General features: G+C 38.0%; 1 protein-coding gene across 4 annotated transcripts in view; it reads left to right on the forward strand.

Annotated features, from left to right (window-relative positions):
* FRAS1 (Fraser extracellular matrix complex subunit 1) overlaps positions 1-15,973 on the forward strand; it is a 409,376-nt gene that overhangs the window by 137,755 nt on the left and 255,648 nt on the right. For all 4 annotated transcript variants that reach the window (XR_012500267.1, XR_012500261.1, XM_074345854.1 and 1 more), the window contains exon 3: positions 13,272-13,379. Coding sequence is in view for 2 of the 4 variants with exons in the window: in XM_074345854.1 (XP_074201955.1) it covers positions 13,272-13,379 (108 nt within the window). In the remaining 2 variants the exon portion in view is untranslated. The remainder of the gene's footprint in view (positions 1-13,271; positions 13,380-15,973) is intronic.

The following is a 15,973-nucleotide window of genomic DNA, read 5'->3' on the forward strand; positions in this document are numbered from 1 at the left end:
ATGTAATACATGTGGGTAATAGTTGCTCAGTAAATAGTAGTTGTGAGTATTGTATGGACATAACTTGTGTACTGGGCATTCGACGATGGGGTTTGGGAAGTTGTATGTTTTATTTTTTTATTTTAAAGCAATTGTCTCTATGGTATCATATTTTGAAAAGTTAGCTTTCTAACCTCATAATGAGGAGTGGTTGGTATATCGATGGACGTGGCCATGAGATGCACTCATGAGATAAATCTAGCAGCTGATGAACTGCTAAATTCATAAATTCTGCGAAGGGGTGTAGTGATCCCTCAGAATAACAGAGGTCATGTAGCGATGCGTCTGGCTACAGGAAAGGTCTGAGGCGGGAGAACTGGGAGCCTCTGCTCTACCCTGTAAGTGCTAGGCACTGTGCCAAGAACTGTGTTACCCAATTTAATCTCCTGGTACTCCTCCAGAGTAGGTTTTGTTATCTTTCTTTTCTTTTTTTCCCCACGTAAAAGGGAACAGAGGCTGGGTCAGGATAATTATCTTGCTTAATAAGGTTCTATAATTATTACGGCAGGGATCTAGAGTCCAGCCTGAAGTTGTTTGACTCAAAAATTCATCTCTAGGTTATGGATGATGTAATCTAATCTCTGAATTTTATGAAGGAGGACTTGGAGACCCATGCAAGTGACTTGTCTAGAGGACCCAGCTTGATAAAAGCAGGTTCTGATGCTCAGTCCTGTGCTCTTTTTCTACACTAGGTTCTCTCTCCAGTTATTTTCTTTTGCTTTGTTCCCTGAGTGTTCAAAAGTCTTGCTTCCTTAACTGTATTTCAAGTTCAAGGGCAAATATACGGGGCTGGGCTGTATTCTTCTGTACTGTATCTGGTTTGGGTTATATTTTTCTGCATCTCCCATATTGTTTAGCACAATTATAAATCCTCAATAAATTCTTGGTGAATCACATTCTTAAATGATCTAGTCTGTGAAATCCTATTTTGAATAAGGAAGGTGTATAAATACATACAGATATACATATGTGCATATTGAGATTTTATCTTTGGGAAATCCAGTTGATATTTTATAATAAAAGCACTCAGTATTGAATATACTGCCCCATTTTCATCCAGTCTGACAATCTTTATCTTTTCACATTTTCATTCAGTGTAATCACTGATATTTTAAGGTTTATATATGCTATTTTACAGTTGTTTTTTTTTTGTCACTTCTGTTTTCTTTTTCTTTTTTTTTTTTCTCTTTTCATCTTTTGGATCAATCTAATATTTTTATATTTAATTTCCCATTAGCTTGTTAGTTATGCATGCTTTTATTATTCCTTTAGTGGTTATCCTAGTGATTAAAATATGTAATATTTCTTCCCACCTACTACTAGAACCTTAACACTTCAGCTTAATTTATCCCTCTACTAGCTTAAGTGTCATTGTTATTATGCATTTTATGCTTACATATATTTTAAATCGCCCAAAATGTTATCATTTTTGCTTTTACAGTTATTTATTTAGATTTATCCACATGTTTGCCCTTTTGATTACTCTAAACTCCTTCCTACATTACTGTGTTTCCATCTAGAATCATATTCCTTTTGCCCGAAGAACTAACTTTAGTTTTTTTTTTTAAGTTTGAGTTTGGAGATTACAAATTCTCCCAGGTTTTATTAATTTAAAACATCTGTATTTCACTTTCATTGTTGAAGGATATTTTTGCTTGGTATAGAATTCTAAGATGGTGATGGTTTTTGTTTCTCACTTTAGAGATTTGCCTCCTGACTTTCACTATTTTTTGATGGACAAGTTAGCTGTCAGTTTTAGCATTTATCTTTGAAGATAATTCCTCTATGGCTTTTAAGATTTTTCTCTGTGGAAACAATCTAAGTGTCTGTTGATGGATGAATGAATAAAGATAATGTGGTATATAAATGTACAATGGGATATTGTTCACTCTTAAAAAAAAGAAGGAAACCCTGTCATTTGCAACAACATAGATAAACCTGGAGAGCATTATGCTAAGTGAAATAACCCAGACAGAAAGACAAATACTGCATGTTATCACTTATATGTGGAATCCAAAAAAAAAAAAAAGCCATACTCATAGAAACGGAGAGTAGAAAAGTAGTTGCCAGGGGCTGGGGGTGGGGAAGGTAGGGACCAGTTGGGGGAGAAAAAGGATTTTTCTCTTTGCTGTTAGTTTTTTGTAGTTTTACTCTGATGTGCTTAGATATTATTTTCCTTGTATTTATTCTGCTTGATATTCATAGCACTTCTGGAATCTATGGTTTGATTATTTTCTTCTATTTTGGAAAATTATTGGCTATTATTTCTTGAAAAATTTGTTTCTGCCTATTTTGTATCGTTTCTTTCTCAGGACTCGATTGCTCATATATATTTTAAACCTTGTAACATGTTCCATGTGTCTCCCATGCTCTTTTCCATACTTTCTGTTCTCAGTGCTTCAGTCTGAGTATTTGCTATTACTTACCCTCCTGTTTACTAATTTTTTTTAGTTATATCCAGTCTTCAGTTAAGTAAAATTAATCTCATCTGTTTGTGTTCTGTTGTGGAGTTTCGAATTAATTGTGTTTATAAATACTGGTAATCCGACGAAGTATTTACAGTTTAAAAAAATCTCCGATATATGTTCTATTGTCTTCTGTTATCTTCATAAAGTTCTAAACAGAATAATATACAATGTTTCTTTGAGTTGCATGGTGGTTAAGTTCCTGGACAACTCAGTGTATATTATTACCACTCAATAAATTCTTTGTGTTTGTGTGTAAAATTGAGTTAGGATATGTAATCAGATAACTATAAACAGATTTTTCACTGACATGAATGTTTTGTGGGACATTTGAAAGTCATGTGGTAGTGGAAACAGTTTTTTCTTGGTGCAGGAATGCTCACCACACAACATCTAGAATTTATGATCCCTGTCTATTGTCTATTAAATGCCAGTAGCACCCCACCTTCATTCTTCAGAGCAGATTTTTAAATGCCTCTTGGGGTGGCATAGTCCCTGTTGAGGAGCCTACTTTACTTAGTGAGGCTGGGTCATCAGTGATAAAGTCTTTGACTCAGGGTCTTGGCTGAGCCTGACCACAGACATAGTAGGATGTGGCTTTACGTGAGTGTCAGTCCAACTCTCAGCCATTTACTGGGTGGCCAGTTTAACTAGGCCAGCTGCCAAGAGATCTGGCTAGAGGAAAAAGTTAGGGACCAAGGACATGCCGCACAGCTTCAAGTGCTATGATACAGCTTTGGCGTGCCAGACCACAGTAGCATCAGGTAGATGAGCCTAGCTTTCTGTCAGAAATAGAGAGGCCCTTTTAGAGCAAAACTCTTGACTGAAACATAGGTCTAGAAGGCAGGATCTCAAACGGCCTATATTGAAAATGGCTCCTGCAGCCGCAAGGGCAGCATGGAGAAGGAAGTACTGTTGTCTGTGTGTTTGACTTTCGGCAATGATATCACAAAATTGCCAGCAATTATTTAAATTTGGGAACATCTATCTATCCACCCATCCATCCATTCATTAACACAGTCAGCAACATCGTAAGTGCCTGCTATGTATCAGTCACTATGGGAATATACAGCTACCTATATATAAAGAAATTGTCCTTACTCTTGGGGAGGGAGACAGATGACTAAACAACTGATGACAGAAGGAACGATAATGATGTAGTGGCAGAGGAAGACAAGAAAATAAATAATTTTAATATGAGAGATAAGGGTATAGCTATAATTTAATTTCATGTGTAAACATTCTGAATGTTTGATTTTTTTCTCCATTTGCCTTAGGAATAGGAAATGAAGTCTTTAAGAGCTGAATTGTTAGAGGGAAATAAAGCAATTACAGGCTCTACTAGAGTCTCCCTAGTTCCTGGATTACTTAAAATGGAGATATGAGGCAGACTTTTATTCATTATAGAACTTTTAATGTGGTTAACATCTCTAGGAATTTATAAGGTTTATTTTGTCACTGGAGTTCTCTTAGGTTGGGCTTTCGCTATAACACGATTATGTTAGAACAAATGGAAAGCTGGGTGTAAAAATAGAAGAGCTAAGCCTGTGTTTCCATTGCTTCAGAATTTGGAATGTGAAGCACATTCGCTGGGTATTGTATTCTATATTTTGAAGAGTTTATTATTTTTTTTTGTATACTATTCTAGAAGTATAGTTTCCACAGCACTGTATAGTGGAACATTTTGTAAACATTTGAGCTGTGGGAAAGTTAATTTCCCATTATCCTGGAAGCTGGGAGATTTTCTAAAGCTCTAAATGCTACAACTGTTCCCTCTGTAACAGAAAATACCGTGACAACCAGTTAAGATTGTGACAAGGGACTGAACTCATAGGTAACATTTATTAAGTGTTTTCTCTGCACCAGTCACTGTGCTAAGTAAGTACATTAGTTTGTTTCATCTTCACTGTCACCCTATTGGGTCCTATCTTATCCTTAGTTTACATATTAAGAAATGGAGACTCAGAGAGCTAAGAGGAGAAGAGCTGGATATAGCTCAGTGCTAGAACACATGCTTAGCATGCACAAGGTCCTGGGTTCAATCCCTAGTACCGCCATTAATAATAGTAGTAGTAGTAGTAGTAGTAGTAGTAGTAGTAGTAGTAGTAGTAGTAGTAATAATAATGTAAAAAATAAAAAGCTAAGAGATTTGTCTAACTTCCCAAAGCTAGGGAGTAATTGAATTGGTATTTGAACCCAAGTTTATCCACTCTACCACAATGGCATTGCTACTTGAGTTAGTGTGGTATATAACCTTGTGGTCATAGACCAAGGCTGTGGGTATAGAGGTGAGTATGATGGGAAAAACATAAGCTTCAGAATCAAATGGACATTGGTTCAAATACAGGTACAATCACTTAGAAGCTTTGGGAATATTTCCTAACCTCTAGGAACCTTGGTTTCCTTATCTATAAAATAAGAATGATGGTAATATGTATCTCAAAATATTTTAGGAAGAAATATGAAAGATGTGAATGTGCCAAAAAATCTGGAACCCAAAAGGTACTCTCTTTCTCCTTTTTCTTTTCTATGCGAGATGGAATTTTGAGGAATAAGACTGGCTTTGCAAAAGCAGGGGGAGCTTTGGGAACGTGAGACAGGAAAATATTGACTTAGTCAAGGAGTCAGAGAAGACCTCCCTGGAGAAATGCTATTTCATTTGAGACTGAGAAGATGTGCAGAAGTTAGATTAAGAGAGGTGGGAGTGTGCTGTTAGAGGCATGGGGTGCCTGTTAGGCAGGTAAGTCAATTAACCTCACAGTCCTTTCCTCTGTAAAGTTGGCAGCACTGCCCTAGCTTGCCTCACCTTGTTGATCTATTAAAGTGAGAACGTGGAAGTAGGAGTGACTTGAAATGGTAGGACAGCTCTATAATATCTGTCTGTCTGTCTATACATGTATATGTGTATGTGTGTGTATATATATGTGTATATATATATATATATATACACACTACATATATAAAATAAGGCATATTTATAACTAAACATTCATTGTTATTGATGTTATATGATAACAATATAGCATAGAAGAAAAAGGATGGGTTTGAAACCCAGATCTACCCATTACTAGATGTACTCTGGACAAATCACTTAGCTTTTTCACCCCTATTCTCTCATTGATAAAATTAGTGTAGTGATGCGTTGCCCACAGGATGCTGGAGGGGCCCTGAGATGGTGAGCATGTGGAAGTCCTGGAGAAGTACTGGCACTTGGCAGAAGCTTGTTCCCTTTCCTTTCCTTTCCTTTCCCTGCCTCCACTGGTGTTACTACACTATTCTAAGAGCACATATGTACAAGAACATGATGTTAACCTGCCATGCTGTTCAGGGTCTCTTGTCAGCCAACTGAACAAAGACATTTTCAGTTATATATAACAGCTATCTTTTCATCTGTGATTCATGCTGTTGTTTCTGTAGCTAAGCTGGTCCTCTTATGGCTGATGCCTTCAGGTTTATCATTTTAAGACAACAGCAGGAAGAGATCAGGTACAAGCTAATCACCCCGGATGCTGAAAAGGGAAACTACTTAGGCCTTTGGTGTGCGAAGCAAGAAACTCCATCAGGGGGTATTATGTGGAGTAAGCCTTTGAAATAGATCTCAAACAGGAAGTGGTTCACCGATTTTCTCTTTCAGTTGGTGTTGGCTTGGATTTATCCCTCCTGAAAGGGGAGAATTTAATGTAAATACACGGACTCGTATCTTTTCTAAACAGTAAGTGTCCTCAGTTCTGTTTTATTTGAGGCTGGATAAGGAGCTTCATATGAACTTTAAAATGAGACCAAAGGAAAAAGGTATTGTTTATCTAAGCTGTCTGAGGAAGGGCACTTGGGGAAAGAATTGAATTCTAAAATAACCCTATGAAAGTTATTGATTCGTTTCTTTATGGTTCCTTGACAAACAAGAACCATTATTTCTGTGCCCGAACTGGAGCTGGGTCAAAAAACCCTTTTATATGGATTGTCTTTCCTGAAAACCAGACTTGTCAGGAAAATGAACCTCCAGAAATGACAACATGGGGCCCAGTGGAATATTGGTCCTTTCATTGCTTTGAGGGACAAGTAGAGAACACAGTTAATTTTTAAAAATCTTACTGAGTGCAAGAAGATTGGGGATAACTCAGGAAGTTTAGATAAACGGCTCATTGTAAGGTGTTTGGTTTTATTTAATTCCCCTCCCCGTATGCCAGTTCAACTCCAAAGCCCAGATTCTGTCTACCTAAGGTTGGCAGGGAAAAGGGCACCATATTTTTTTTGTTCTTCATCCTTGTATTTTGAAAGTAGCTTTAAAAGATCACATAAGTTGATTAGCAGATACAAATTTCTATATATAAAATAGATAAACAACAAGGTCTTACTGTACAGCACAGGGAACTATATTCAATAGCTTGTAATAAACTACAATGAAAAAGAATATATATACGTATGTATAACTGAATCTATGCTGTACACCAGGAGCTAACACAACATTGTAAATCAACTATACTTCAACTTTTAAAAAAATCACATAAGTTACATGTTTTGTTACTGAAAAAATAGAAAATATGGATAAGCATAAAGGAAAAAAACAAAAAATCACCAAGAATCCCCACCCAGGAGTGACCATCCTTCACTTACTAGTTTGTTTAATTCCATACTTTGTTTCCATGACCAGAAATATATTTTAATTATAAAAAAGTATTGTATTCTACATACTAGTTTGTAATTTGAAAGCATAGCTTTGGGGTTGCTTTATTTCTTCTTTCTCATTTTTGGCCTAAGAAGCCCAGGGGATTTAAAATGAAATGAATTAATCAATAATTAAAGTAGGGTTATTGTACCATACAGATGAAAGAAAATTTAAGTTGACAGTTGATATAGTGCTATTATAAAATACTATAATTTCCCCCAAGAAATTTGCGTACTGATGAGGGATGTATTCATTGTTTATTTTTAGCATTAAACAAGTGTTCAATAAATACTTAACCAAGTGAATTATTTTTTGTTGTAGTTTTTCAAAGCCCCTTGCTCTTACTTTAAGATATTTGAGGATGGAGGCAATATATTATCTGCAAGAACACTTTATTCACTTTATTATTGAAAAATTTGAAAGCCGTTTAAAATGATCATATTTTGATTGCTTTTTAGGTTTGTTGTAATCTAATCCTTTAATCTGTAGTCTAGTGAAAAACTATTTTAAGACTGTTTCTTTTGCAGAGTGTGTTAGATTGGAAGAGAGGATTATAAAGTGATGGAATTGCTATAGTAACATGGAAAATCTGTACAATTTACTTTACAATGTTATTTCTTTGGACTTTATGGCTTTATCCAGAGTTTTAGCTATTGAGGAACTCCAGTATCCCTACCTTCATAAAGCAATTTTATGGCACCATAGAAATTGATTTGTAAAGTTTTAAACCTGAAAAATATATGGCCATCTATCTAGGCCTTGGTAGAGGGCTCATTTTATTTAAAATTAACCATAAATTATTTACTCTCTAAGGACATTAATATAAGGCAGTTTTTTTGGACAAATCCAATGCCTAGATGAAGAAACATTTTCATTGTAGTTTGATTCCAGTGAAATAATAACCTTCAACATTATGGAAATTTTGTAGTGACATCATTTAAGCATTGTTTTCTCAAGACCTCACATCAACTGGGGTATCTTGAGTCATGGGGACAGATATTTTCTTGAGGATAAGCAAGTTCTCAGCCAACACCCAGGAATTATGCTAGGGCAAGGGGCTCAACAAGCATAAAACAAGCTCTCCTTCCTGGAAGAGTCATAGTCTAGTAGGAAGACAGATATGTGAGCAAACTGAGGAATACTTCCTGGGCCCCAGTAAATTTAGTTTTGAATTAGTAGGAAGAAAAATTATGTTTCTGTGAATTAAAGTGAGAAATTATTCCACGTTTTTAGAACACCGTGTGTGGAGTTCAATAAGTAGGGTCCAGTGACTGAGAGCTGCTAAAAGGTATACCAGACTATTTTGGAGTCTAGGGTCACTGAGGAAATAGTTGAGATGAAGGGGAGAATTTGATGCCCAGTGTAAGCATGCCACATCTGGAGAGAGTAGAGATGACAGGTGCCTTAGAGCCATCATTTGCTGAACTGATGTGGCCATCTGAGGTCTGAGTGAAAAGGAAGAGGCTTTGCCAATGACCTATGTAGTCTTGAAAATGCAATCTGTGGTGTCATTCCTTTCTTCTAATGCAACATCCTGAGTCTTCACTGCTAGGGTCCTGACTAACTAGTAATTTCACTCTGTTTTACCTGTGTTGGCCAGAGTGGGAAGATGGGAAAGTCAAGCTACTTAGGAAATGTTTAGAAGATATTTGTTTGGTTTACTGTACACCTGAAACTAACATTGCAAATCAACTACACTTCAATAAAAAATAAAATACAAAAAAGAAGATACTGGCTCAATGCCTGTGACATTATAGAAAGCAGTTGGATTAAAATAATTACATGAGAACGTAAATTAATGAGCCTTTCACTGTAAGTTCCAGATCTCTTTTAGTACATCATTTCATTTGATCCTTTCAATAACCCTATTTGTTTAGTACGTTATTATCCCTACTTTACAGATGAAGAACCTGAGACACAGACACCATCACTTGATAACAGACTCACTGTTAATGAATGGTGACACCAAGATTCAAGTCCAGCAGCCTGGCTCCAGAGCCCAAGTTCTTAGGTCTTAGAAGTTTGTGAATTTGAGCCAATCACTCAATCTATCGCATCTCGTTTCCTCATCTGTTAAGTGGGAATAGTTATGACCATAACAGTGCCAGCTTCATAGGGTCATCATGCCTGTAAGAGCTTTGCGTAGTGCTGATGTGCGGTTACTTCCGTCTCTGCTGGGCCCAGCCCTCCGGGATGAGGGCAGAGGTCAGGGAGCAAACTAGGTCACTCTCCTGCACTTACCCACAAGTGCCTTCTCCTCTCAGCACTTCCTGTCGGCATAAGTGGTCAATAAACAGTAGCCGCTGACTTTGTGAAGTTGTCATTTTTGTTTACTCTGTGTCCTGAAGCTGATACTGTTTTCTTAACTCAGCAGGGAAGATATATGACATCGTGCTTGAGAATGAAATTATTTTTCCCTTACCTACGTATCATTGCCTTTTGGGTTAAGTGTAAACTGTAGTTGGCAGACTACTGCCAATTTTCAGAGGCATGTGCTGTAACAATAAAGAGAAAGAAATTCTGACCTATTCTGAGTCAGGTTCTAGTAGTCATCTGCTTTGACCCAGGTTTTGTATGAATTAGCCACTGGGAATGTAATCTCACCTCAGATATATTTTATATTTCTTAAATGACTTTGGGTTTGAAGCACATTACCTAAAAGATTATGCATCTAACATTTTTCCTCACAGAAGGGTGACTTCATTTTTCCTTGGGAATACAGTGCATGTCTGTGTAAATCTGCACCTGTTGTTGGCATGTCATTGTCCTTCAGAGAAACAGAACTAATCAGAGACGTGTGTGTGTGTGTACTTGGAGAGGGAGAGGGAGAGAGGAGGAGAGGAGGGAATTTATTTTAAGGAATTGGCTCATATGATTGTGGGGACTGGCAAGTTTGAAACCAGGAGAGCAGGCCTGGAAACTCGGGCAGAATTTCTGTGCTACAATCAGAAAGCTGAATTCCTTCCTCTCCAGGAAACCTCAGGTTTTGCTTTTAAGGCCTTCAGCTGATTGAATGAGGCTCATCCATATTGTTGGGGATAATTTCCTTTACTTTACTAATTATAAATGTTAATCACATCTCTAAAATACTTTCACAGCAACATCGAGGCCAGTGTTTGACCAAACAGCTGGTTGCCAGAGCCGAGCCAAGTTGGCACAGAAATTAACCATCACATTTGGTTTCTGCCTTTTTGTGTGACAGCATCCTTTACTAGCATCCACCATTTTCCCAGCTCATCCGCTTTCAGGTCAAAAATATTCTGTGACTCTGTGAAGAGCTTAGAAAATTCCCTCATTCCTCCCCCAAAGTGTTTGAGTAGCACTTCAAATATTAGAGGACAAAAGGATAAGGAAGTGTAGAAAGGAAGAAAAAGCCTTCACTAAGCAACTTGTGAGCTGTGAACACTTGTTTGTGCCAGGCCCAGGACAGTGCCTGCTCTGAGGTGCTCACAGTCTGGTCTGGCCATGCTAACATTAGATGTGAGTGCAGTGAAGCAGGACAGTGTGTGCAGGAAACAGGGGTCACAGAGAAGCTGTGGGGAGCCACACCCCACTGGGGGTGCAGTGTTCAGAATTAAGGGTTAGGAAATGATTTGTCCTTGAGGCTGAAGGTTGAAAGAAGTGTGTTGGTTTGCAGACTCTTTGGAGAAGTCAGGGAGAAGTAGGGATCCAGGAGGAGGGTAAGACGTGAGACCAGATGAGGGAAGCTGGGGCTTTCTGATGCTTGACCAACTTGAGTGGGTGAAAGTCTCAGGACTGTGAGATTTGCCAAGCCTATGGAAAGGGGAGCGCCAGATGATGGGGTCTGCACTTTATCCCATCAGGGGTAAAGATGAGCCATAGGGTAGTTTTAAAGCAGAGAATAATAATGGGTAACACTCTTAAAAGAGGCTTAGTGTTTAAAACTCAGCCAAATAGTATGGCAGTTTTCAACCCATGAGAAATAGGAATTTGGGTTCAGAAATCTCTGGGAAGATGAATTTCACTATAGTCTGTGGTATCTTCACCAGTTCAATTCAAAGTCATCCGAGCAGCCTTTGAAAGGACAGAAACAGGTCTCTGTGAGATCTGTGCTATACTTGGGTTCAAAGTTACTTCAAAATGGGCACATTTGACTTCAATTGTGTCCCATATTTTCACTGCAAACATTTTTGTTGTGAGCAGTTTTACCCCACAACTAGTTGGCATTGGACAATTTTGCTGTAAAAGATAAAATAGAAACAAAAGCAAAATAAAAGAAGAACATTAAAAGAACATACTGAAACATGAAAAATTAACAAAATTTTAAAAAGATTTTATTGTGTAAAATACAAAAAGCATTTGAACATATTTAAAATGCGTGTAGATTAATGGTTATAGTTGTATCAGGTGTATCTTAGAGAAAGCGGTGATACTTCCTTTCTCAAATCCATCGTTAAGGATTCAGGATCTAACATCCAGCATAAGTTCTTTACGATATTAAAAAAAAGATCTGCTGTTAAGTCTGTTCAGATTCCCCTGGAAGTAAAACAAACAGACGAGGGATGCTGTTATTTCCCATCAGTACACACAGTGTGTATAACTGGTGGTGCACATCTGGACTACATTGAAACGTTCCAGCACATGCCCAGTCCTTACACTCCACCAAGTCATCTAAGTCAGAGTCTGCGCCAAACCCCAAATTCTGTCTACATCATGTCCTCCACTATCAAATGGCGAAAAATCTTCACCATTTTCAAGAAACTTATCAGGAGTCGGGTAATGATTTCTTTCTGAGGAGACAGGAGAAGCTTGATTCTTCTTTTGCCTCCAGTTTCTAATATTATCTGATAAATTTGGTAAAGACGGCGTTAGAGAACATGACATTGAATCTAAATTAGCCAAAGAATTGAACATTGATGCTCTGGAAGACTGTTGCTTATTAGTAGCCACCTCTTTGATACTCACCGTAGCTTGGTACTTTTGGTTTTGATGGGTGGAACGAATGACTGTGCTCAACAAAGGATTTGCAAAATGATATGTTATTTTCTAGTATAGCGTGCAGTCTGAGTTTATGCTCTCCTGTTTCACACTTCCAGTAAGTTTTCTCATCATCACATTTCATATCAAGTCAATCAATATACATAGCTGTTATCATCTACTATTTTAAGCCCGCCACATCTACTCGTCACTGTGTAGACCATTATGCAGTTTACTAAGATTTCCATAATAAAAAATGGGAGTATCTTGTCAACTGAGAAGGGAAACCAAACTGTCAACCAGTTATTTTATCTTTTACAGCTGAATTGTCCTAGGGCCAATTCATTGTGTGGCAAAAACTGCTTCTGGCAAAGATTCTTATGAAATACCTAGAACAAGATTCAGTATGGATTCAGTATGCTGGTAGGTGGGAAATTGGAAAAAAATTTCTGAGACCTTTCTACACTGAGCCCTGCTTAAAATTCTCTGCTTATGACTATTACTTTCCTTTCCAGTTTGTTGAGAAATATCAGTTTCATCCATTTATGTTTATTTAATACCCTCCTGTTCATAATCCAAAACAATCTGTGAGCTCCTTACATGTGCTTCACTTGTGCCCCATGCCTAGTGCACAGCTGAACATGCAACAGCCACTCAGTGTGTTGCTTGATCTGCCTTAAAAATATCGAACTACTTACTCAAGTCCCTGTTCCTAATGAGCGTCAACATAGATAGTAGCAAAGTAAAGTGTGAGGTGCTGACAGTATCCAGTGGCAAAAGCTGCTCTTAGGATGCTGGTTGGTGCTAGTCCAAGTGCCGTTTTCCTGTGAGCGCGCTCTGATGGTTTCTGCTAGTTAACAGCAAAGAGAAACTTCAAGTCAGGGAGCAGCTTGTCCCCTGAGGTTTCTGTCCAATCGATTGTTTTTACTCCGGGTATCGACAGCTCTCTGCTGCATGCCCTTGTCTGTAGCTACGTGGGTTGACTGTGGTGACATGGATTACTGCCTCTCAGGGTTTAATCAGTGCCCAGCAAGCACCATGTATGCCTGTGACTTTCCTTTGCCTTTTAATTGTTCAGGCTGTGGGGCTGTTGATGGTGCCGCTTTCGTGTGCTCATACCTTGACGGATCAGTTTTTAACTCAGAGCTTATGCTTCTTTGCAGGATGCCACCATTTGGAAGCCTGATTCATGCCAGAACTGCCGTTGCCATGGTGATATTGTTATCTGCAAACCTGCTGTTTGCAGAAACCCTCAGTGTGCCTTTGAGAAGGTATGGTATCCTAATTGTTTTCTAAGTGTAAAGTCAGGGAAGGTAGGGTTTTTGCATTTTTTCAGTCTTCTGGCTTTGACATTTATCCCCATCCTTACTTGCAAGCTTTATGAAATGCAGGAGAGAATTTTAAACATATCATATCTAACAATATCTTAATTTCTGTTTATTGGGCATTTACTCTGGACCAGGCACTCAGGTAAAGGTTTTATAAATGTTATCCCATTTAATATTCTGTTGGTTACTAATCTTTATCCCCACTTTGCAAGTGAGGAAAGTGAAGCCTAGAGATTTTAGGCAACTTAATATGATTGTGCAATTAATAAACTGCTGCCCAGAGACCTTCCCCAGGTCTGACAGATGTCAAAGCCATCACACCATTTTACAAGCCATTGAATGTGTTGAAAGTCAGGGTTGACTTCTCAAAGATGATTTTCTAAAGACATTATTTGTTGTGCCACTGGTGGTATCATTGTGCTGCCTTTGGGCCTCCTAGGATCACAGGAGACATTTTGACTCAGGAAATCTGGTATTTAACCAAGTGGGTGAGGGATATTTCCTCCCTTCCCCTTTGTTAAAATTTTTCATTTTTTTGACTACACATCTATTCTGTTTGAATTTTTTTTTTTGAGGTGCTGACTCTTTTCTTTTTAAAGTGAACCTACTTACAAAAAAAAAAAAAAAAAAGCTTAAGCTTCAAAGTTGAACATTTGAAACTCCTTAGAGAAAACCAATTATTTTCTTTAAAAAGCAGTCTGTCAATTTCATGAGCACAGTTTATTTTTCTAATTTTCTCCTTCCCCGCCCCATAATAGTTAATCCTGAGTCTTTGTACCATCTAATGCTGAAAAGTTTCTGTTTGCTTCCAGCATTGGAGCAAAAGTTCTATATATCTTTAAGAGTATTTCTGAAAATAGATATATTTCTGAGAAGCTGTGCGCACATCAAATGTAAGATTTGATAATATTTTGTTGTATGTTATGGGGCTTTCTATTTTATGGAGTAAATACTCCTAAAAGATCTCTATTTTGCTTGCTGAGTAACTCATGTCAGAATCTGAGCTAGTTTTGTAACGGCCACAAAGACATGACCTTTTCCACGTCACGTGAATAATTGCAGTATCATGGAAGAAGCCCTGAATTAGTTAGAAGACATAGACTGTAATGCTGAAAACTAAATGTGTTCTATCCCAGGGGCCAGCAGACGAAATCTGGCCTGTCACCTTTTTTTGTATGACTTGTGAACAAAGAATGGTTTTGACATTTTTAAATAGTTGGAAAAAACCAATAGAGAACAGTTATTTTGTGATGTGAAAATTATGTGAAATCAAGTTTTGGTATCTATAAAGTTTTATTGAAACCCAGACACACTCATTTGCTTAAATATTGTCTATGGCTGCTTTTGTGCTACAAGGACAGAGTTGTGTGGTTGTGACATAGATTATATGTGGTCCCCAAGGGCTGAGATATGTACTATCTGACCCTTTACAGAAAAAGTTTCTGCCCTTTGTTCTATACCAATTGTGAGTTTGCCCCTTCCTAATTTGTTCTCCTGATTTTTCTCATCGCAGTAAATGGCAACTCCCTTCTCCCACTTGCTCAGGTCAAAAAGCTTAGCATCATCCTCCCCACTTTCTCCCCCAACCCCATCCAGTACATTAGCCAGTCCCCCAGCTTTTCCATCAAAAAACGGTGCATCCCAAATACAGCTTCTCTGCTCTGACTCTGGTTCCACCTGTTATCACTTGTTACCTGCATTCTCACAGTAGCCTCTTAACTTGTTTCACTGTTTTTGTACTTGCCTCTTTCTGTGTCATCTTGATATAGCAGCCAGGGTGATCCTATTAAAATTTAAGTCAGATTGCGTTGCTTCTGTCCTTAAACCCCTCCAAGAGCTTTCAGTGGCTCCTCTTCTCCCTTTGAGTAACTTCTCATGATTTCCTGTAAAGGACTATTGTACCTCTCTGATTAGTGGGCTCCTCCCCTGCTCCCTCTGCTTCAGACACCACGCCTGCCTGCTAGTCCCTGGATTTGTGCCAGCCATAGTTCTGCCGTTAAGGCCTCCACACTCTGCTGTTCCTTCTGAAATTGTCTATCTAGTTATCTGTCTGTCTGTCTTTTTTGTATGTATATATGTATGTATGTATGTATCTATCTATCTGTCTCTCTATCTAGATCCTTTACTTCCTTCAAGTCTTGCTCAAATGCCATGCTATTCAAAATTGCAATTCTCCACCCACTACCACTACCACACATTTCCTATTCCTTTTCCAAGCTTTATTTTTCTTCTTGGCATTAACTGCTATCTGACATACTCCATATTTTACTGATCATTCTTGTTTACTGTCTTTTTTATTCACTGTATATCCCCAGCACCTACAATATCACCTGACACAAGGTAGGCACTCAATAAATATCTTTTGACTGACTGACTGAATGAATGAGAGATGAAGCTAGAGAGTTGGTAAGTTCAAGGTTGTGGAGAGCCTTGCAGGCTGTGCTGTGGAGCTTGGAATTTTATTTCTAAGATGATAGAATACTAATGAAGGTTTTAAGGCATGTGGGTAGAAGGGCCAGCTTTTTTTTTTTTTTTTT

Source organism: Camelus bactrianus, chromosome 2 (assembly GCF_048773025.1).
Source record: "Camelus bactrianus isolate YW-2024 breed Bactrian camel chromosome 2, ASM4877302v1, whole genome shotgun sequence".
NCBI classification, from domain to species: domain Eukaryota; kingdom Metazoa; phylum Chordata; class Mammalia; order Artiodactyla; family Camelidae; genus Camelus; species Camelus bactrianus.